The sequence below is a fragment of the Thrips palmi genome, unplaced genomic scaffold, assembly GCF_012932325.1.
Source record: "Thrips palmi isolate BJ-2018 unplaced genomic scaffold, TpBJ-2018v1 HiC_scaffold_18, whole genome shotgun sequence".
In the NCBI taxonomy this organism is placed as follows: Eukaryota; Metazoa; Arthropoda; class Insecta; order Thysanoptera; family Thripidae; genus Thrips; species Thrips palmi.
In genome coordinates, this window is record NW_023144627.1 from 20191721 (window position 1) to 20211718 (window position 19998).

The 19998-nt window shown below is 42.9% G+C and overlaps 4 protein-coding genes across 9 annotated transcripts; 2 read left to right on the forward strand and 2 right to left on the reverse strand.

Moving 5' to 3' along the window:
* Nucleotides 1-323: 323 nt before the first annotated feature.
* Nucleotides 324-6590, forward strand: LOC117644379 (ceramide glucosyltransferase). 3 transcript variants are annotated; one of them, XM_034383782.1, is made up of 9 exons: nucleotides 652-1148; nucleotides 2078-2238; nucleotides 2354-2495; nucleotides 2569-2671; nucleotides 2761-2862; nucleotides 2943-3055; nucleotides 3131-3396; nucleotides 3477-3666; nucleotides 3742-6590. In XM_034383782.1, exons 1-9 carry the CDS (start codon nucleotides 1080-1082, stop codon nucleotides 3916-3918), a joined length of 1323 nt encoding a protein of 440 aa, XP_034239673.1. In that variant the 5' UTR covers nucleotides 652-1079; the 3' UTR covers nucleotides 3919-6590. The 3 variants fall into 3 exon arrangements, with proteins under 3 accessions (XP_034239674.1, XP_034239672.1, XP_034239673.1); XM_034383783.1 differs by lacking the exon at nucleotides 652-1148 and adding an exon at nucleotides 324-516 and having other exon boundaries at nucleotides 2943-3396; XM_034383781.1 differs by having other exon boundaries at nucleotides 646-1148; nucleotides 2943-3396.
* Nucleotides 6591-6789: 199 nt separating this feature from the next.
* On the reverse strand, nucleotides 6790-9967 carry LOC117644376 (speckle-type POZ protein-like). 4 transcript variants are annotated; one of them, XM_034383775.1, is made up of 6 exons: nucleotides 9414-9967; nucleotides 8814-9048; nucleotides 8419-8745; nucleotides 7835-8106; nucleotides 7173-7602; nucleotides 6790-7091 (listed from the first exon to the last, which is right to left on the reverse strand). In XM_034383775.1, the coding sequence occupies exons 1-5, from the start codon at nucleotides 9944-9946 to the stop codon at nucleotides 7278-7280; spliced, it is 1692 nt and encodes a 563-aa protein (XP_034239666.1). In that variant the 5' UTR covers nucleotides 9947-9967; the 3' UTR covers nucleotides 6790-7091; nucleotides 7173-7277. The 4 variants fall into 4 exon arrangements, with proteins under 4 accessions (XP_034239666.1, XP_034239667.1, XP_034239669.1 ...); XM_034383776.1 differs by having other exon boundaries at nucleotides 7169-7602; XM_034383778.1 differs by lacking the exon at nucleotides 9414-9967 and having other exon boundaries at nucleotides 8814-9404.
* Nucleotides 9968-10115: 148 nt separating this feature from the next.
* Nucleotides 10116-16158, forward strand: LOC117644381 (protein king tubby). The gene is made up of 9 exons (XM_034383784.1): nucleotides 10116-10306; nucleotides 10693-10807; nucleotides 10891-10974; nucleotides 11051-11208; nucleotides 11280-11447; nucleotides 11536-11766; nucleotides 11850-11967; nucleotides 12048-12200; nucleotides 12282-16158. The coding sequence occupies exons 1-9, from the start codon at nucleotides 10265-10267 to the stop codon at nucleotides 12413-12415; spliced, it is 1203 nt and encodes a 400-aa protein (XP_034239675.1). The 5' UTR covers nucleotides 10116-10264; the 3' UTR covers nucleotides 12416-16158.
* A 97-nt stretch (nucleotides 16159-16255) lies between these two features.
* On the reverse strand, nucleotides 16256-19864 carry LOC117644377 (T-complex protein 1 subunit beta). Its single transcript, XM_034383779.1, has 10 exons — nucleotides 19718-19864; nucleotides 18920-19093; nucleotides 18704-18839; nucleotides 18493-18622; nucleotides 18055-18257; nucleotides 17741-17969; nucleotides 17492-17666; nucleotides 17224-17401; nucleotides 16948-17151; nucleotides 16256-16867 (listed from the first exon to the last, which is right to left on the reverse strand). Exons 1-10 carry the CDS (start codon nucleotides 19718-19720, stop codon nucleotides 16695-16697), a joined length of 1605 nt encoding a protein of 534 aa, XP_034239670.1. The 5' UTR covers nucleotides 19721-19864; the 3' UTR covers nucleotides 16256-16694.
* Between the last annotated feature and the right edge of the window lie 134 nt (nucleotides 19865-19998).

Sequence of the window (19998 nt, forward strand, 5' to 3'; positions counted from 1 at the left end):
CGAAGGGGGCGGGGAGACACTCGGGGAACCCCCGGGGCTCGCGGTTGCTTCGTGTCACGCTCCGTCTCTGTCTTTCCCGCGTGGAAGGTTCACGGGTTATCGACGGCACGGCACTGGTAGGCCAGGCCAGGCTAGCACGGTGACACAAGAGACACAGGGAAGCCGAAGCCAACCCGCCTCGCCTCGCACTCCTCACTCACGCGGCCTTCATGACCACTTGCCACCGCCGCCACACCTTCACCGCCATTGCCGCGCCACTGCTACTGCTGCGCCCGCCGCCGCCGCCGCCGCCGGGAGTGCGGCAGCAGTAGCAGTGGCGGGGTAGGCGGGGGCGGGGACGCACCAGCCAGCCAGCCAGCCAGCAGACACGCCAAGCACAAGCAGCAAGCAGACGGCGATGGCAACGGTTTGACGCGAAAACATGGCGGAGATCATCTCCGTGGACTTGCTCGCTCGGTCGCCTCGCTGTCCTCGGTTCCTCTGCACTTTTAACGGCCTGTCGCGGATAGAGAACACGTGAGTGCGAAAATGGTGGGAGTGTCGGTGCTGGGGACGCCCCGTCCCGCCCTCCAGGAGACGCGACGCCCCGACCGCCGTCTAGGTTAGGGTCCGTCCCTAGCCCCTGGCTGCCCCTGGCCCCGGCAGTGTTGGGAACGCGCATCGCGCCCCGCAGCGTCAAGCTTTGGCACGCCGCGGCCGCTTTGCAGGGGCTGCTATTTGTTACTGCGCGCAGTTGTCCCTGTGCTGTTGTGGTTTGCGCTGGAGAATGAGTCCTTGGGGATGTGAGGCGTTGAGGCCAGTGCTGTCAGGAGTGCCTTGCAGGAGCAGTTTGCTGGTGTTTGGTCCATTTAGCGAGTTGCCCCTCTCGTTGAACGCGCGTCCCGCGCTGGGCCTTGGCGGCTTGCCGGCCCGCAGGGACAGCTTTTATCTTATCAGTGGACACCTCACTTCCCACCTACCGCCTTCTGTTTGCTCAGTCCGCCCAACGTAGCCAGTCAGTTCGGATTGCTTTCAAGCGCCACGTTTTCACGTGACGGACTGGTTAGCACCTGTCTCATCATGTGGAAGTGGTTCTGAACATGAAAAGTTCTCTCACCGAGTGTGTTCAGGCTCTCTCCGACCAAGCGTGGATTAGTGTACCCCTTGCGGTGAGTCGCACGCTTTAGGTGTCGTCTGCCTTACGTGGTAACATTTTCTGGAACATTCTTTATTTTAGTAATTTTATCAGTCTTGGTTCAAAGTGATAAAGTTGTCGTCATCATGTCTGCACACCACACAATTAATTGTATTTTCAAAATTATTATTTATGATACTGACCAGCCTTATGCCCTATCCGGAATTATTATAAGCCGTTAATATTAGTTACTATTGTTTCCTTTCTGGTAAATTCATTATCGTGAATGAAAGTGAATCTTGAGAATGTGTCAGTCAATTGGCGGGTGGGTGTGGGTGGGCCTTTGAACTACTTCTGCCTGCTGGATGAGTCACCGTGAAGATACTAGAAGCCAGATAAAGGAGGCCGTGGTCCGTGGCACGACAATTTGCATTGTTTGCTTATCAGTCCAGATTCCATCCCTCACTTTTTCTCAGTAGCTAATTATCAGGATGCTTTAGAGTGATTGAGGGGGGAAAAATAGTAAATTTAAAAACCAACTATTACAGAAACTGTAGACTTAAGAAAAACACATTGTCTATTTTAAAACTTAATCGTCCTCTTTTTTATTTCTCTTTCGGAAAGAAGGGGCGGGGGGCAGAGTAGGCCACTTACTCCCATTATGTGAGCTGGAGGAGAGGACCACTTGCCCCCACCCCCCACCCAATGCTCATTGGCTGTAATCCAGGGTCAAAAAAATAAGAGGACAATGTTTTAAGAGACTCATTTTTTTTCTGTCTCTTGCTTGTTCTTCCAAGAGTATAGTATTCATAAATTTTTGGAAAATTCTGATGCAATTTATTCTTTACTCTGTTAAAAATTGTGGATTCCCTGCGCTTTAATTTTAAATATCCATGGGATGGATTTTTTTTTTTTTTTAAGTTTTGAAGACTTACGTGTTTTGTTTTTCTCTGCTTGTTACAGGTGGCCCTCAGCTTGCAGGGAAAACCATATTCCGAAGCCATCGGTGCCATGTGGTGGGACACGTCAACTTTTATAACTAATATTCCCCAATATTTGGCCATTTTCTTTCTCATATTTTGGGGAGGCATACGATTTTTACACTTCACTGCCATTGTTTATGCGTAAGTACATGAATTTTGTTTTTTTATGTTTTGGCTCTCGATATTTTGAAGCTCTACACGTTAACACATGATGTGTTTTCTAGTCTAAATGTTATGCTGATCTCTTTGGTTACAGTAAATATCGCCTTCATAGAAAAGTAGAGAAGACTTCAGCCGAAACTCCCCCTCCAGGCATTTCAATCTTAAAGCCCCTTACAGGGACTGACCCAAATTTGTATAGCAATCTTGAAACTTTCTTTGTTATGGACTATCCCAATGTAAGTTGTCTTACAATGTGTGCATTAGTGTGACCAGGATTATAATAGTATTAACATTGACATTTTATTGCAGTATGAACTTCTGTTCTGCATTGAAGATGAAAAAGATGAAGCAATCCCACAAGTTAAATCCCTTATTGAGAAATACAAAAAAGTTAATGCATCTTTATTCATTGGTGAGTTATTAATTTTCCTGTGGTTAAGCCTGTTGTTGCCTCCTGGATGCATTTAATTTTTATTGTTTTTTTTTTGTTTGCTGGTGCAGGTGGCCAGCAGGTTGGTATCAACCCCAAGATAAACAACATGCAAACTGGTTATGCTGCAGCAAAGTATGACTTGATAATGATCTCAGATGCTGGCATTCGTAGTGAGTACAATATTCTTCTGACATTTTTCGATACCTTCATTTCATCTCGCTAATTTCATTTTTTGCCAATCTTTCCGCAGTGAAAGATGACACCCTTTGGGACATGGTTCAACATCTTACTGATAACACAGGTTTAGTTCACCAGATGCCTTTTACTTGTGATAGGGAAGGTTTTGCTGCAACTTTAGAGAAGGTTGGTTTTGTAAGTTTATATTTGTGTAAAGTGGTATACATGACTTACTTATCCACAGCTTATTTTCTCCCACAGATTTATTTCGGTACTGCGATGGCAAGAATGTACTTAGCTGCCGACTTCATGCGCATCAACTGTCATACTGGCATGTCAACACTTATTCGTAAAAAACTATTGGATGATGTTGGTGGCTTGCGAAGTTTTGGTGTTTACCTCGCTGAAGATTTCTTCATAGCTAAAAGCATAACTGATAGAAACTGGCGTATTAGAATATCAAGTCAACCTGCTTTACAAAATTCTGGAATTTGTCAAGTGACCTCATTCCAAGCTAGATTAGCCAGGTATGTCTTCATTCCTTGATTGAATTATCTTACTGTAAGGAATATTTACTTTGCTAATTTGAATTTTCATCTTGTATTAGATGGGTTAAATTACGTTTGGCTATGATTCCACTGACCACATTAGTAGAACCACTCTCAGAATGTGTTATTCTTGGAGCTGCAAGCGCATGGGCGTGCCATTACCTCTTCAAATGGGACCCACTAGTCTTTTATATGGTGCACCTTCTTATATGGTTCCTTTGTGATTTTGTTCTCCTCAAGATTATTCAGGTGAGAATTGAGTGTTTGGTATTAGAATTATTTTTATGAATGTTCTAACTGATTTATTCTCTCTTTCCCTTTCAGAATGGTTCCCTTCCCTTCAGTAAATTTGAATTCGTGCTTGGATGGCTGTTCAGGGAATTTATGGGCCCATTCATATTTGTACATGCAATTCGAGATCCACATATTCAGTGGAGATCTCGGTCTTACCGCCTACTCTGGGGTGGAGTTGCTGAAGATTACACCACCAAGAAGGTGTAAATCAGTTTTTATTACGTATTACCTCTTTAAGCAATGCACTACAATGTTACCCACAAATGTCTATTCACTTAATTTTAAATAATTTTGTGTAAGTGTTAATATCAAATGGGGTAGACCTACCCCATTCCTTTTGTAGCCAACTTTATCTTTACTCTGGGTCCAACAGTAGTATGTGTGGCTCAACCTTAAGTTTCTGATAGGCCAAGGGTTGGAGCAACACAAGTATTGGAGTGAGATTTGCTTTGTTTGAATGTGCTACCCAATGATATTTAGTAATCGTAAACACCTGTATTTTCCCATTTCATTTCTTTCACCCCTGCCTACTTATTAAAAGAGGTCTTTTTCTTTCTGTTTGTCAAATGCAGCAAATCTCACTCAGTTGATTGGTATTTTGATCAAGTGCCAATGAGATGTAGTGTTTGTAACACACGCTGGTAGGATTAACTTTTTTCTTCAATTACATTTTTTTGAATTGCTTTGGAAACTCTTTATTCTAGTAAAAGGAGGGAAAGTGATATGTAGTCTCTTTGTATAATTTTATAAACATTTAATTGTAGCAGTAGTCTGTCCACTTGCGCCAGAGTTTGATGCAGTCTAGACTTATTTTCAGCTGCTTTTGTCCCTAAAGATGTTATATTGTTCCTTTTTGACACTAAAGAGTTAGCTTAAAAGATGTATGTTTACTTCTGATTGTTATTACAGCACCCTTTACTTCTGTTCTATTCTATACAATGTACATATCTAGCGGATGTCTCATACTATTTTGTAGTATTCTTGTTTTACTGGCTGTATGCACATGATTACTTCTGGGCTTAAAACTTTTTGGATGCAGTATCATATGCTTTTTTAAGGTGGAGAAGCTCTTCAAATTTACCAAATCAAGGGTTGCAGCATTGATAATACTGTAATTAACAATCTATATTTTTGTTGAATGAATAACAATGAATACACAGTTAATTTTTTATTATTATAACGAACAAAGCAGCTGAAGTCTTATTATTTTGTAATCTTTCTCTCTGCATTGTCTGTGATTGCATGATACATTGTTTTTGTAGTCATTTATGTTTTCATGTGTGTTATTAGTTGTGCTTGCTGTTGTTTTAGTTAAGTTGTGCTGGTACTTTTTAATTTATTTTACATCTAGCCTCTGAAAATAGCATTCCATTAGATGGCTGTTTGATGTGATCATAAGACTTCATTAGTGAACCAATAAGCAAAAACAAAGCACTTATCAGTATTTAGCGGAGCATGTACCTTAAAGAGGCTATGTAAGTGTGCATGTCAAGGTGAGCATTAGTTGAAAGTTCTTGTGGTGTTCTGCTTTTTAGTTACTTTCTTTGTCCATCAGCACTTTTATTTTTACACTTCTTTTGGTAGGTATTTGGGTCTTTCTCCAAGAGGCTATATATGAAGTCCTATACCATACATACACTAGAGAGTTTTAATGTAATAAGACATGTCATCCTTAAGTTACAATATTTTATATCTTGCCTTGCACGTTTTGTGCATTTACCGTATGTCATTGGAAAGCGTAGGTTTGTTCAGCACTTCACTGTTTTGTTCCCCATTGTGAACAGTACTGTTATGATACAAGTATGGACCAATATGTGGGTTTTGTGTGTCTTCCAAAGTGTTGAACCACTCTGCCATCAAATTTAGTTCTATTATTCAACCAAACAAATCAAGCTTTAGCTGCCAATTTGCATGCAAAGAAAATTATTCTAGTTTTAATTTTTACTTTTATTTTGAGTTACTGCACATGTTCACATGCAACTGTTCTCTTTAGTCATGATAATGCAATTTCTTTGGTAAGACCTAACCTTGGCTATTTTTCTTACCAGTGTTAATAACTTAACTTGCCAATTTGCAAATTTTTACTTGTATGTGCTTAAAATGCATGTGTTTACCAATTTCTTCGTAAAGACAGACTAAGTTTTACACATATAATTTTACCTCTTATTTCTTCATATTGAAGATTCCTACTAGCCAATAATTTCATTAGTCTTGTATTGTGTTTTTTGTACCCTGTATGTTCTCTATGTTTTGCTGATTGTTAAAGGCGTGACTATTTATCATTCACATTACCATCACCATCATCCTCTGCACATGTCTTTACTTTATTTTTTTGCTAGGCTTCATGCTTTATTTATATATATAAATTCTATACACTGCAATTATGGGAGTAACTGCTTCAAATTTCCTTGAATCTCTATTGGTACTGTAGTTCTGTTTTCTGTGGAGGAAGATATTACATTTAGCAAGTTGATGAAGTTTGAAATTTATCAAGCCATCAATTTTACTGTGTCTGCTTCAAAGCAAGAACTCTGTTAGAAGTGTTTCTATGTTTCATTTTCTCTATCAGGCAGCAATACTCTCTTCATTACTACGTCGGTTCTTCTTGTTTCTAAGGACCACAGAAATTTCAGTGTGCTTTCATGCAATGCCAAATCATGAGCATTATTTACCATATTTATTGTGTCAATTGAAATGCGGATTTTTTACATGTTCTGCAATGACCAACGAATAACCGAAGTTGTCATATTTATGAGCTTTCTGACATGTTTTACCCTGTTGTGCAGAGGGACTTCAGAGAAAAGTTTTTGAAGAGGAGTATGTCTGTTACATTTCATCTCATTCAGAGGCTTTTGCAATAAAGTGTTACAGTATTTTCACCTTTGCTCATTGGAATATTATTCCTTCTACAATAGCTTAAGATACAATGACTGTTAGGGTATTTTTTTAGCACTAATTAAGGGAAATAAATGAAAGATAGAAGTATCTGACTGTGTTAGAAAGATGAGCAGGGTATATTCTGTGGTACCCTTACCTTTCAATTTTGGAAATGTGTGTGTGAGAATGTTTTGTTCGATGTGTTGTTACCACGAGTTTTATTCTATTTCATATGCACAGAATTTAGGTTTTGTGAAACGAATTGCTTCAAATAAAAATGCACCTGTAATATTTTGTACACAAAAACAACTGAGATGTTTCTTTTTCTCCCGTCGAGTCCTTTTACAGTATTGGAAAACCGCGGGAGACGACAAGTCCTTCGCAGGCCGAATTCCGAGCAGTGGCTTCGACGCTCTGTCTCTCTTGGACTGCTCGGGCTTAGGACGCCTCGTACAGTGCGATTGGTCCTCCAGTAGACCCGTGGCGCCGCCGTGGCCCGGCATCTGGAAAGGCGAGCAAGTTACGGACGGGCTGGGCTTTCCCCGGCAGGGGCAGGCAGGTTGTACTGCAAGTTGCCTACCCACCAGGCGGCCGGCTGACTCCCTTGAGCTACGGGACGGGGTACGCCGTCATGCTGCTCGAAGCCGAGTCCCTCGGTGCAGTCTGCAGTGGCAGGCAGTGTGCCTCACTCAGTCCGGCCTGGGCAGGTTGACGCACTTGGCCAGCACGAGGTGCAGCAGGTGGGGCTGCGCGCGCGTCACGGCCAGCCAGTCCTCGGAGCCCAGCAGCTGGTGGATGTTGGCGCACACGCACTGCAGCGCCGCCTCGCGGAGCGCCTTGGCGTTGTGCAGGTCGGCCGTCACCAGCACCTCCAGGGCGTTGTCGGCGTGCACGCCGCACGCCAGCTCCTCCTCGCACAGAGCCTTGAGACGCGGCAGCGCGTAGCGGTCCGCCACGGCCAGCACGTCCACGCCCAGCGTGCGGATGTGCTCCGCGCACCCAGTGTACAGGTACCTGCCAGACCGGTGGAGGCGGCCAAAACTCTAGACGCGTGCAGAGCTCCAGAGTCGCTAAATGAATCCGAACCGAGCGTGTGACCCCACCAATGGATTGCTCTCCGAACGAGGAGTCCATTGGTGGGGTCACACGTCGATGGGTCGAGTCCCATATAGCGACTCTGGAGATCAAAACGCGTCCAGGATTTTGGCCGCCCCACCCGTCTCCTGGCAAACACACTGTGCCTTACCTGAGCACCTGGTCGAACACCTCGCCGCTGACGTCACCCACCGCCACCCTGCTGCTCTGCTTCTCGGCCATGTCGTGCTTGAACATGGCGGCGAACACGGGGCTGCGGGCGGCCAGGATCGCCTTGTGCGCGCGCCACTCCCGCCCGTCGGCCTCCGCCACCAGGACCACGTCGGACACGGCGCCGCCGCCCACGAGCAGGGCCTCCATGTCGGCCACCAGCGAGCAGGGCGGCACGCGCAGCGACACGGACGCCGGGCCCGCCTGGGGCTCCTGGAACCAACGTGCCGCTGCACAGTGGGCCAGAAGACCGGTGGAGGCGGCCAAAACTCTGGACGCGTTTTGAGCTCCAGAGTCGCTGAATGGGACTCGAACCGAACGTGTGACCCCACCAATGGATTCCTCGTCCGGAGAGCTATCCATTGGTGGGGTCACACGCTCGGTTCGAGTCCCATTTAGCGACCCTGGATCTCAAAACGCGTCTAGAGTTTTGGCCGCCTCCACCCCACCGGTCTTCTGGCCCACTGTGCGCTGTCTCTCTCGCTCTGGCGCGTCGCAAAGCGGTCCACGGTCTGCGCAACTCACCTCCACGTCGGCGAGGTAGTCGATGTCCACGCGGATGGTGAGCGAGCGGTCCGAGGCCACGACGTACACGTCCCCGATGTGCTGCCTCTGCACGGGATGGGCCAGGATCATGTCCGCCAGCGGGCTGGGCGGCGCGCCGGGCGCGCTAACCTGCGTCGCCATCGCGTACTTGTCGTCGAGGGAGGCCGACGACGCCGACGACGCGGTGGAGGGCAGCGACGGCAGCACGCCGAGCGCCCCGTGGGCCTCCTGCTGCGCGTGCAGCGCCGCGCGGAAGTGCACGCGCTTGTGGGGCACTTCCGTGCTGAACGCCACACACACGCGGACCTGCAGCAGGGTTGTTATTGTTTTATCGTCGTTGTTGTTGTTTGCGATTGGCTAGGGCCCCACTTTACCATGTCCGGCGTGCGCAGGCTGTCCAGGCGCGCGCAGTCCGGGTAGTCGACCTCCAGGCTCAGGGTCCAGACGACGTCCTCGTCCCGCGGGCTACCGAACTTCCTGGAGCTGAGCAGCCTCCACTCGCAGCCCAAGAGCGCGTTCCGCTCCAGCACCCAGGTGTGGCTGACGCGCAGCAAGGGCCGCGCCGTGAAGGACCACTGGCCGGCCCGGCACACGTCGTCCCGGCTGCCCCTGGCCGTCGACACACGAGAGCACACGTTGGAGTCGGCGGACATGCCGTCGGTGGCGAGAGAGACGGGGATAAGAATGGACGCGGCGCGACCTGCGAGCTAGCCTAGCTAGCCTGGCTAGCCCGGTGGATGACTGTCGATGACTGGCAGGCGGCGCTGTGCGCTGTGGCACTGTTGTTCTGCGGCCCGAAACGGGGGAAGGGGGTGGGGGCTCGAAATGAATGGGGGTCGCCTGTCGCCTGTTACCCTTATTCCATACGACCCCCGGTCTTCCCCGCCGACCTCCTTGCCTTAGTGACACATCCGAGCTGGAAAGCGCTTGTTACGACTATGTCCAGAAAAATAAAATGCCACTACTTTTACTACCTGCGATTCAGGTCGGTGGAGTCGGTCTCGAGATTCGCCCCCTTTGCGTGTGCCATGTCCGCCAGGTAAAAATACAGGCCACAAAAATGAAAATGGATGCGAGCGAGCGAGGACGCGAAGGACAGCGGCGTGGCCTTCGGGCCCTTTGGGGCTTTGACTGAATCCGCGAATCCACAGAGCCAGCCCGTGTTGTCTCTTGGTCGCGCGCAGCGCGCAGCACCCGAGGAGCAACGTGAAACTATTTTTAACTCCGTCCACGCACGTCCTCGCAAACTCTCGCTAACCCAACTCTCGGGACGTCTGGTGAATTTCTCATACAACGACCGTTCAGCGCACGTCTTCAAATAAGCGCGCGGCCACAACGAACCGTTGTCTGCACCAAAACAAATAGGGGTTCGAAGGCAAAGCTCAGCGCCGCCTGCCCAGGCGTGGTGGCCACCCTTGGAACTACGAGAATAGATTGTCCACGGTACTGTCACATCGTCGGGAGCATGGGAGAGCAGACGACGCCGCCGACTAAAGATCACTGACATGCCGAAACATGTGTCGTCTGAGCTCTCTAAAATTCACTTGAGCATAAAAAACTCAACCCCGATAAGCGTAATAGCGTAAAATGCTTAGCGAAGGAATTTACAAATCCCTTGGACAACAAGCGACAACTTAATGGGGTCGACGGTGCTGCGCTCTGTCGGGCCTTCGAACCCGTCGCTTCGTTTGTTTGTTTCTTGACAGCAGCAAGATTGATAAGATTTAGTTAACGTCTTTTTTTGTTGTCTTTTTGTTGCAACCATATCAGTATTGTTGTGGGACATTTATTTTGTGTGGTGTCACGTTCGCTGTCAAGGGAGACGATGACCTCCGTGAACTTACGTCAGCAAAAGCTGGAACAGCAGGTATGCATTTTACGATTCTGCTTGTCAAAAGCTTCATAACCTGCACTGCGACATTCCATTCCTTTTATTGACTGTCGTGTATGAATCAGATTTTTCATTCAACTGTAGTTTAGTGTTGCAAACTCTGATACTTATATTCGAATGGGCCAGGGTATTTCAAGTTTTAAAAGCACGTATATGTGTATTGGATGCACTCTTTTCATAATATTCTTTCTTACATCTCTTGAATAGTCTCCTCCAAGTTGTTTTCATCCCTTTCAATGTGAATTGTTCATTCATTTCAACGAGAACTGTGTGCCTGTTGAAAGAAACCTCATTTAGTCAAATTTAGGCTGTTGTTCAAACTTACTTAATATTAATAAAGACTGTTCCTTGATTCTGTTTAGCGCCAAATAATGGAGCAGAAAATGCGTATGAAACGACAAACCCCAGGAATGGTTCAAGCCTCTGATACCAGAACTGCATCAGCCAAGTCAAGAGCCCTTCATAGAGAGTTGCATGGTGAGAATATTGGATAGAAAATTCATTTGTGGTTGAAATTATCAAAATGTTTCCACTGTGTGTAAACTGACAAACTTTTCAAGGATATGACGGTCCACTTCAATTTACGATGTCCCCTGGCAACCCAGATGGTGTGACGGATCTACGTTCAGTTAGTGTTGAGAGTGGTAAGTATTTCATTTTAGTGCTGTGTCCACATTTAACATGTATCCCTTGTTTTGATAATTTTGTCATATTACACAGATGATGATGTTGGAGACATCTGTGAAGTTCAGCGAATAGATCAAGAAGAACTGGAGGATGAAGAATCAACGCCAGTGGCTCCACCTACACCAGATGCTCATCTTGAGAGCACTGTTGTGCCGTACTCAGATACTCAGAATGTCATTACCAATCAAAGTGTATGTTGATAATGAATTTTCTATTTTTATGAATTTTACGAATCCCTTCATGAATTGTAAATTATTTACAGAATCCAGAGGTAGAAGGTGATGTTGTGGGCAGCCTTGAGACCTTTGTCATGGAACCTGCATGCCAGCGTATGCACTACAAATGTCGTATTACTCGTGACCGCAAGGGTATGGATCGCGGGCTATACCCGACTTATTTCCTGCATCTTGAGCGTGACTATGGAAAAAAGGTACCTGCTTTTAAAAAGTTGTCGTAATCTAGCATCAAGTGTTATCTTGAATTTCTTACTTTATTAATTTTTATCTATGTTGTTTTAGGTGTTTCTTTTAGCAGGCCGCAAGAGGAAGAAGAGCACAACGAGCAATTACCTCATTTCCACTGACCCTACTGATTTGTCACGCGGGGGAGAGGCCTTTGTCGGGAAATTAAGATCCAATTTGTTGGGAACACATTTCACGGTGTATGACAATGGGCGTGCTCCAGGAAGCCGATCCGATGCCAAAGAGGAAAGGACCACCCCGAGACAAGAACTTGCCGCAGTGATTTACGTAATGGAAAAACCGGTTTACTTTGGGTTCCATAGTTCAATATTATCTTTTTAGATTGTTAATACCACTTTGGTTCACTGCAGGAAACAAATGTGTTGGGCTTTAAGGGTCCTCGTAAAATGACAGTAATTCTACCTGGTATGACTCAGGAGCAACAAAGAGTCCAAATTTGTCCCCAAGATGAAAGTGAGACATTACTGGGTAAGATTTGTCAATTCTTTTCTGGTATCAAATCTGCTATTTCAAAAGCATTCCTAATTATTTATATTCTTATCTTTCAGAGTGTTACAAGAACAAAAATATGGACAACCTTATTGAGCTGCACAATAAGACCCCTGTTTGGAATGATGATACCCAGTCTTATGTTCTTAATTTCCATGGCAGAGTCACTCAAGCATCTGTGAAAAACTTTCAAATAGTACATGATAGTGATGGTAAGTTTTCTCAGACTACTGTAGTTCTTATCGATACAAGCATAATCAGCAATTTTGTCTCACCATCTTTCTTTTTTGCAGTCGAGTATGTCGTAATGCAGTTTGGGCGTGTTGCTGAAGATGTGTTCACCATGGATTATCGTTATCCCATGTGTGCTCTCCAAGCATTTGCTATTGCACTTAGCAGTTTTGATAGCAAGTTGGCATGCGAGTGAGGCTTATTGAATCCGTCCTTTGTTATCAAGACAATCAAAATAACGCTCACTGGTGTGTCTTACATGAAATATTTTGTGGCCTTGCTTGAATTTATTTAATTTTATTTATTTATGTTTAAGTCATGGGTACTGTGTTGAAAGCACTGTCAAATTTTCACACGTGTGCATTGTTAGATAAAGCAAGTTCCTGACTCTACTGGGACTGCTTTGATGTTTCATATCACAATCTAATGTGGGCCACCTGTTATCCTATTGTTGTTCACGAGTGAGTTTTATCCTCCAGTGTGTTTTCTCAGCCTTAGAGATATCATTATTTTTAAATTATGAAGCTGCTTTAATTGACTGATTTTTAAAAGTCCTATGTTTATTGTAATTTTATGAATTTTTATCAAACACCATGGATGTTGCATTCCAGTTTTCTTTCTACATGGTTGTGTACTGCACAGAATTGTTCTCATTCAGGCTTAATTTTTGCTTTACTGATCTTGAGTTTGTCAGGATAGGATCACAGACTGACACCTGAACATCTAGGACGTATTTATTTTTGTTTTACTTATGAACACATCACAAATCTTGTCTTAAGTAGGTTGTACTTTCCATGAAAACAGTACCAAGTGAGATGAAGAAAGAAAGCTTACCCTCTTTGTTGTGGCCTGCTGAAATTAACTTGTGACTTGTGTCTCCTGCCATGATTGTAGTACACAAGATGTGGTCATGATCTTTGTTAATCTCCATCTTTGTATTGTTTCATGTGATGTTCCTTGTGCCTTTGTAATCTGAGATCTCTTCAATTTCAAATGACTGTATTTGCAGGTAATCATTTTTTAAAAGAATGATGTAACTAACAATTATTGTTTCAGATGAACTGCCCATCGATTTTCTAGTCCTTTGCTATTTTTTTAGCATTAGTAGCTTAAGTAAATATTTTAATTTTAGGTAGAATTACTGCGTTAGCACTTTTTAAGGTGCTGTGCAGCCATGTCACTCTTGTCATAATCTACTTTCCCAATGCCATGCTTCAACACATGTTCTTGTGTTTTTCAAGAGGCTACACACTTGTGTTGTAGAGTTTTTAAAATTTTAGTTTCACCATCTGAATCCATTCAAGTGTAAAAATATTCTTAATATCTGTTTTATAAAATTTATTTTCTCTGTATGAATTCTAGAAGATAGTTGAAACGAGGATATTGCATGTTTGTGTGTTAGTATAGTTCTTCCGGGCCATGCAATGTGCCACTTGTTGAGTTTTCATCCTCAATATTGTGAATCAACTTTTAGTCCTCTGTTAGGACTGTGTGTCATGTGATTGAATCTTTTCAGGGTTTTTCTTTTTTGGTAAACTGAATTGGCCTACATAGAACGAAAGAGACTGGCTTTCGTTGAAAGGGTTCTATTGCCCTCTTTATAAATTTAAATTCAATCAAATGTCTGTGTGACAGTGTATTTGATTATTTTTTTTAAGGTAGCTGATAATAGTGGTTGTGTCTCAATCAAACTATATTCTTCTGAATTTCCCTTCTAGGATTGTACTTAGGGACGTTTTTCTAATCAAATTTTTGCAATTCAATCACTTGTGTGTTAATAGTCCATGCTTTTAATGGAAATCTATTTCATTCGTGTTAGTTTAGTTTTTCATTGTTTGCCTTTGTTGTGAAAAGAGAAATGGTTTGAAGACACTTCTACAGAATCTTTTGTTTTCTGCTCAATATTGCCATTAGATCACATCGAAAGGAGCCCAGAACTATTTTCTTTTTTGGCTTCTTCACATCCAATTGAACCACATGTTGCTATAACAGAGCATGTGATACCTTTACACTTCAGAATTTAAAAAAAAAAAATTCTGGTGAATGAGCATTGTATGAGTAGGTCTTTGATCCAGAAGGTTATTCTAGGAGTTGCTGTCGCGTTTAGGATTGTTGGTTCAGATTGTTTCCTGGAATGTGTGATTAAGTCCACTCTGATGTGATGATATTCTTGTTCACAAAAGTCCATAGACTTCCCTGTACTTTGCTGGCTACATTTTACAAGTTTTCTGAATAATTGCTGGAAGTTCTTAGTTGAGTTTTGTCACCCCCGTAGGATCAAAACTGTCAGGCAAGTTGTGATTCTTCTTTCATGCCTCTTGTTCAAATTTTTCTTGAAAATAAATCTTTACAGAAGAATTGGAAGTGTGTTCTTGCATGATGAAATAAAATCTGTCCAGTTTATAATCTTGAGGCATGCTTTTACATGTACTTGAATAACTATGACTATGGCTTTTCACTGCTTTGAGAATTTGGTTCCTTTCTTGTGGTTGTCTGTGATATCTCCAGTATTTTCCATTAGACTTATAACATGACTCAATTTGTGTATTTCTTGATTGGTGAAGTCCTTCTCATTATGTGACAGTGTAACTCCAGGCCAAAAAAGGTTCCTGTAATTACAAGAAAATTTGTTTTGTCTGCTGATTAGGTGAATGGGTTTTACAATAGTCAATTTGCAACATAATTCTTGTAGTTCAAAATCAATTCTTGTGGAGGTGGGAATTTCCCTTTAAATTGTGATGATAACATACTTTCCATTCTAAATTTCGTCCTTTGCCTAGTTGAAAAAGTGCTCTTGTTTTCTCTCTAAATTCTTATTGTACTCTTCTAAACTGACTCTAATTTTTTTATCTTGGTCACTTCATAACCATTACCTGTATCAAACCAAATGATTTTGCTTAGGCATGTGCATAAGACATTGTAGTTGTTCATGAGATTGCCAAGTAAGAAGTAAGTCTCAGTCAGAGACATCTTTCAACGTTTCAACTAAAATTTGATTGAGATTTCATTATTTTATGTACACATTATATTTTTCATATTACACAACTTATCAAAAAACTTAAACCCTTGTACATATCTGAGAACAAATTTATATTTTGTACCCGTACTGAATTAAGTGTTAAAAGAGGATCTTAACTAATTTCCTCTGTTAAAGTATTATCGACGACAGTATTATCATTGTATCATCAGTGTCCCAAAGGGTTATGTGCTTAATGTATGTGAAAGCATTTATGCAGTTTATTTCTCTGTACAGTTTCTACCATATGGCTGGTTGTTGAAGTATCCCGTAACAAATGGGCATCATGTGTGTATAAGTCAACTGAAGGATTTTCTAAGCAGTCTTTCCTTGTATCTGTTTTAAGTTTTATTCTGAATTGTATTTGATCAATTTTCTCAAATTTCCATTTATCACATGTGTGGTGTTGTCACTGCTTGTTTGTTGCAGCGAAGATTATGCACACTTTTAATGGATGTTAATTATTATTATGAATTCTTTCAAATTTGGTTGTCTTGTCTTCTACTTGCTATTTGAAAGATTTCGTCCCTTGACAACTTCTACTTCTTCAGGCTGTTTTCACGTGTGCTTTGAATCTTATTTCACTTGATCGCTTTTGGCCCTCAACTATTATTGGAAGATTTGTCTGTTCCGACCCAGTTATTGCATCCTTGTCTAAGCAGAATGTCATGAGAGACTTCTTACTTCTTAATAACCAAATTGAAAACATGAGGTCTCATCTTGTGAGTTTAAGACCAGGGTTGTGAACCCTGTGTGTCTTATTTGATGGATTGTAGAATTTACACTAGTGTGGAAGTTAACTTGTGAGTTAGAATGTGATTGGTGTCTCTTCTAGGGTAGAATGTGGGCTGTAGCACATTGACTGTTTTTGACTGCATGAGTGATTTTTGGCAGCTATGAAATACAAATCACCAGTCTCAGAAGTTTCTGTTCATTCCATCCTCCTTCAAATTTACTTCCATTTAGCTTTCTTTTATATGGAAGAGGAATAGATAAATAAGATATTGAGACATGAGCATATTGACGGAAAAAAGTATCTTTATGAAACATTACAAAATCACAATGAAATTTCCATTACTCCATTAAAAACGCATGTTACTACATTTATAAAATAAGTGACCACATTGATGTGTCAATGTTAATAGATTGTTCACTGGAAAAGTTCACTGGAAAGAAGTTAATACAGTAGAAAGCAGAAGTTAATTCATACGTCTTTTGTGACTTAAATTAAAAATACAGAAGATACAGGTAAGAACAATGTGCAAACAATACAATAAATAAGATTTGAAAATAGAATTTTTTGCTGTTTAATATCTACCCACAAAGTGGGCAATCACAAACTTGTAGAGGGATGTTAAGGCACAATATGTTTGATAGTCTATGATGATAGTGAAACTTGATGAAGCTTAAATGCAGAAAAGTAACAGAAGCCTGCTTTTGAGTGAAATAATTTCCAAGACTAACAATGTCCACGGTCCTGAACTCGTTTCCTAGGAGCAGCCTTGATAATATTATCAACTCTTAAGATCATTTCTGCAGCCTCTGATGCTGACATGAGCACTTGGCGTTTGACAACAAAGGACTCGGTGATTCCAAGCTGTTTCATGCAACCAATACTACCTTTGTCCATGTCTAGAGAGGAAAACATAAATATGAGAAACAAAGAGTAATTTAAGACACACATGTTATAATAATTGATGATTCCAGCTTACCAAGACCCATGGTATTCTTTCCCTGGCTGTGAGCAGCACGGAGTTCACTGACCAGCTGAGCAGAATCATAACCAGCATTGTCAGCAATAGTGGTTGGCAACTGAGCAAGGGCACGGGCAAATGCTTCCATCGCAACAGCTTCCTTTCCAGGTGTCTTGGCGGCGGCAGCGTTGACAGCGCAAGCCATGAGCATTTCACTGCAACCTAGAGAACCAACATAGTGAATTTAAAGCATTGTCATACAAATGCAGCACCACACTCACAAGGATCACTCACCTCCACCAAGAACAATGCGTGACTCGCGCACTGTGGCGGCAAGAACGCAGAGAGCGTCATGGAGCGACCTGTCAGCCTCGTCCAGAATCTGTTGTGTCGCACCACGGATAACAATGGAGCAGGCCTCACCAAGCTTCACTCCAGAGAAGCGCAAGAGTGTGTCTTCACCAATCATGACCTGGTGCAAGAAATAAAGTTTAATGCCCAAGCCAAAGTAATTTCATGATGAATTGCAGCAGTGAAACAGAGAATTTTGAACTGCAAATACCTGTTCAATGACATCACAGTGACCCAGTTTGACCAAGTCAGGGTTGTCAAAGGTAGAAACAATTTCACCTCCTGTAACAAGGGCTAAGCGCTCAATCCCATCGAAGTCGGCATGTTCAATCGCCATCACACCAGCATCAGCAAACAACTGCTCAGGGTAATTGTAGATAAGTTGCCTGCAAGATTAAAACTGAAATGTAACAATCCAAGAAACTGATACAACGTAGAGGGACAAGACATTAGGACATACCTATTGATAAACACATTAGAGTTGTGTTTCAAGATTTTGGCGACTTTGTCCTTCATCTTTTCCTTCTCAGCAACTTCCAACTCTGCAATCTTAGCCATAGAATCCACTCGCACTCGAGATCCAAAGACCTTGATCTTGTCAGTGTCCATGGGTGTGTTGGCGATAAGGATCTTGGCATTTTCAATGCGCTTTGGCTGATGGAGACCAGGCTTCTTGTCCAGCAGAAAGCCTTTAGTGGCAACAAAAAAAAAAAAGAAAACTGTTGTGAGGTACAATACACAAGATAGAACATGGAAGAAATAAGGGGGACATACCTTCATCAAGGAAAGAATCTTCTAGACGGCCACCACTCTTCTTGATGATTTGGATGGCAGATAATGATCCTGAGCCCTTAAGGCGGAGAACAGCCTCCACGGCTAAATTGGCAAAGTGTTCCTTGTGCTGAGACAAAATTTTGGAACTCAAAGTAGTTCTAGCAATGTTTAAAAGGTCTTCCTTGAATTTAGCCTCATCTTTGCTGTAGGAAGAAAGTAAGGCATCAGCAAAGGATAAACAATTGGGAAAGACAGTGGAAAACAGAACTAATAGCCAAAAAAATTGTTAGTAGTAATATACATGATCAACCAAAGCTTGAGGATGACCACACCTGAAACTACAATTTAGTTTTGGCCCCTATGACTCCTAACTGCAGAGATAACTTTGCAATTGACGAGTCGCAAAGGCCTGATCTCTACATAAATTCATCTACACACCTGTTGTCACTGGAGGCACTAGTGAGGGCCTCCCTGGCAACGTTGGTAGCATCACGCCATCCGGCAATAATAATTTGAGGGTGAATCTTTTGATCAATCAGCTTTTCAGCCTCTCTTAAAAGCTCTGACGCTGCAAGTAAAGAGCTTATGTAAGTCCAAAGTAAGAACAGAACTGGGCTATTACATGTAGCACTTAGACATGTCTACAAACCTAAAACAGTGACAGATGTAGTACCATCCCCCACTTCATCATCTTGGACTCGAGACATATCAACCAAAATCTTCGCAGCTGGGTTGTCAACACCAAGAGACCTCAAAATCGTTGCACCATCGTTGGTAATTTCAACCTGAGCCACAAATATGCAGAGTGTGAAAATAAATAGCCTTCAGAGGGAATTTTGCTTGATTTGAAGACAAAACTTCTTACCTGTCCTTCATTGCGACCCATAGAAACGAGAATTTTGTCCATTCCTTTGGGCCCCAATGTGCTTTTCACCAGTTCGCCGATAGCAATGGCACCAATAATTGATGACATGCGGGCCATCTCCCCGCGCTCCTCTTCGGCTTCATGTTTGAGCACTCTGACAGGATTGAGGGACACCTGCAGAAAGAAATTTTGAATGAATAAAAAGTGAATTGCCAAACACAACAACGGAGCTCACGAACCACCTCAAAAAAATAAAAACAAAAATTATTGTTATTGATGAGATTAGACAGCAGTTAAAAATTTAATTCCACCAAATTATAAAAACATGTCATGGCAGGTTGCAAGGGGTATCATAGCAGTAATAATTACTCCATGGACGAACTTAATAATTTGGCAGTACTTTGACCAACCAGAAACAAGGCACCCGCGTCGAAACCACACAATGAAATGCACCCAGACACATGATTCATGACAATACCTAACCTTACATGGCCCCTGCAGTGGGCACTGGAAAATAGAAAAACACCCTGCATTGGAGGGATTTGGGGTTGACCAATCATGAGAACAGCACGCGGACAACTTTTGGGAAAGAGTGCAATGAAAGGAAGTCGAATAATGTACCAAAAAGTGTAATTTCTAGCGGTTCAAACCATGCTTCAAGACAACACCACCCGGTGAAAGAAACATTTCATAAAGCGTGTTTTCACTGAGATTTACAATTCATCCATGCCTCAAAGCTGAGAGACGGAGAAAATAGTAAGAATTTCACAAAGTCAGAGATCCATTTAGTTTACTTACCATTTTAAATTGTTATTATTCGTCGGCTTATCCGCTTGTTGGAGCACGGGATGGACGATAGCTTCTCGCGGTGGGGAGACGTGCCGTGGGGAAAGGGTTGAGAAGGGGGGAGGGGGTGGGGGGTGGGCAAGGTACCGACCGCATTTTGACCACAGAAAACCTGGACTGCACGAACGTTGTCATCGTTTCTTTTTGCCACAGTTTGAGTTATTATTGATGCTGTTTTTGCTGGCCTGGTTGAAAACTTGCGTGCTTTTTCGAGCCCGCTTCAGTAATTCGTC

Coding starts and splice junctions, on each gene's coding strand:
- LOC117644379 (XM_034383781.1), top strand. CDS start 1,080: ATGAAAAGTTCTCTCACCGAGTGTGTTCAGGCTCTCTCCGACCAAGCG. Junction 2,672..2,760: donor TAATGCATCTTTATTCATTG/GTGAGTTATTAA, acceptor TTGCTGGTGCAG/GTGGCCAGCAGGTTGGTATC. Junction 3,667..3,741: donor TTCTCCTCAAGATTATTCAG/GTGAGAATTGAG, acceptor TTTCCCTTTCAG/AATGGTTCCCTTCCCTTCAG.
- LOC117644376 (XM_034383775.1), bottom strand. CDS start 9,946: ATGTCAGTGATCTTTAGTCGGCGGCGTCGTCTGCTCTCCCATGCTCCC. Junction 9,049..9,413: donor TCCACCGACCTGAATCGCAG/GTAGTAAAAGTA, acceptor GTCGACGGCCAG/GGGCAGCCGGGACGACGTGT. Junction 8,107..8,418: donor ACTACCTCGCCGACGTGGAG/GTGAGTTGCGCA, acceptor CGTTGGTTCCAG/GAGCCCCAGGCGGGCCCGGC.
- LOC117644381 (XM_034383784.1), top strand. CDS start 10,265: ATGACCTCCGTGAACTTACGTCAGCAAAAGCTGGAACAGCAG. Junction 10,307..10,692: donor AGCAAAAGCTGGAACAGCAG/GTATGCATTTTA, acceptor GATTCTGTTTAG/CGCCAAATAATGGAGCAGAA. Junction 10,975..11,050: donor TTCAGTTAGTGTTGAGAGTG/GTAAGTATTTCA, acceptor CATATTACACAG/ATGATGATGTTGGAGACATC.
- LOC117644377 (XM_034383779.1), bottom strand. Junction 18,623..18,703: donor TACATCTGTCACTGTTTTAG/GTTTGTAGACAT, acceptor CTTTACTTGCAG/CGTCAGAGCTTTTAAGAGAG. Junction 17,152..17,223: donor ACGCATTGTTCTTGGTGGAG/GTGAGTGATCCT, acceptor TTGGTTCTCTAG/GTTGCAGTGAAATGCTCATG.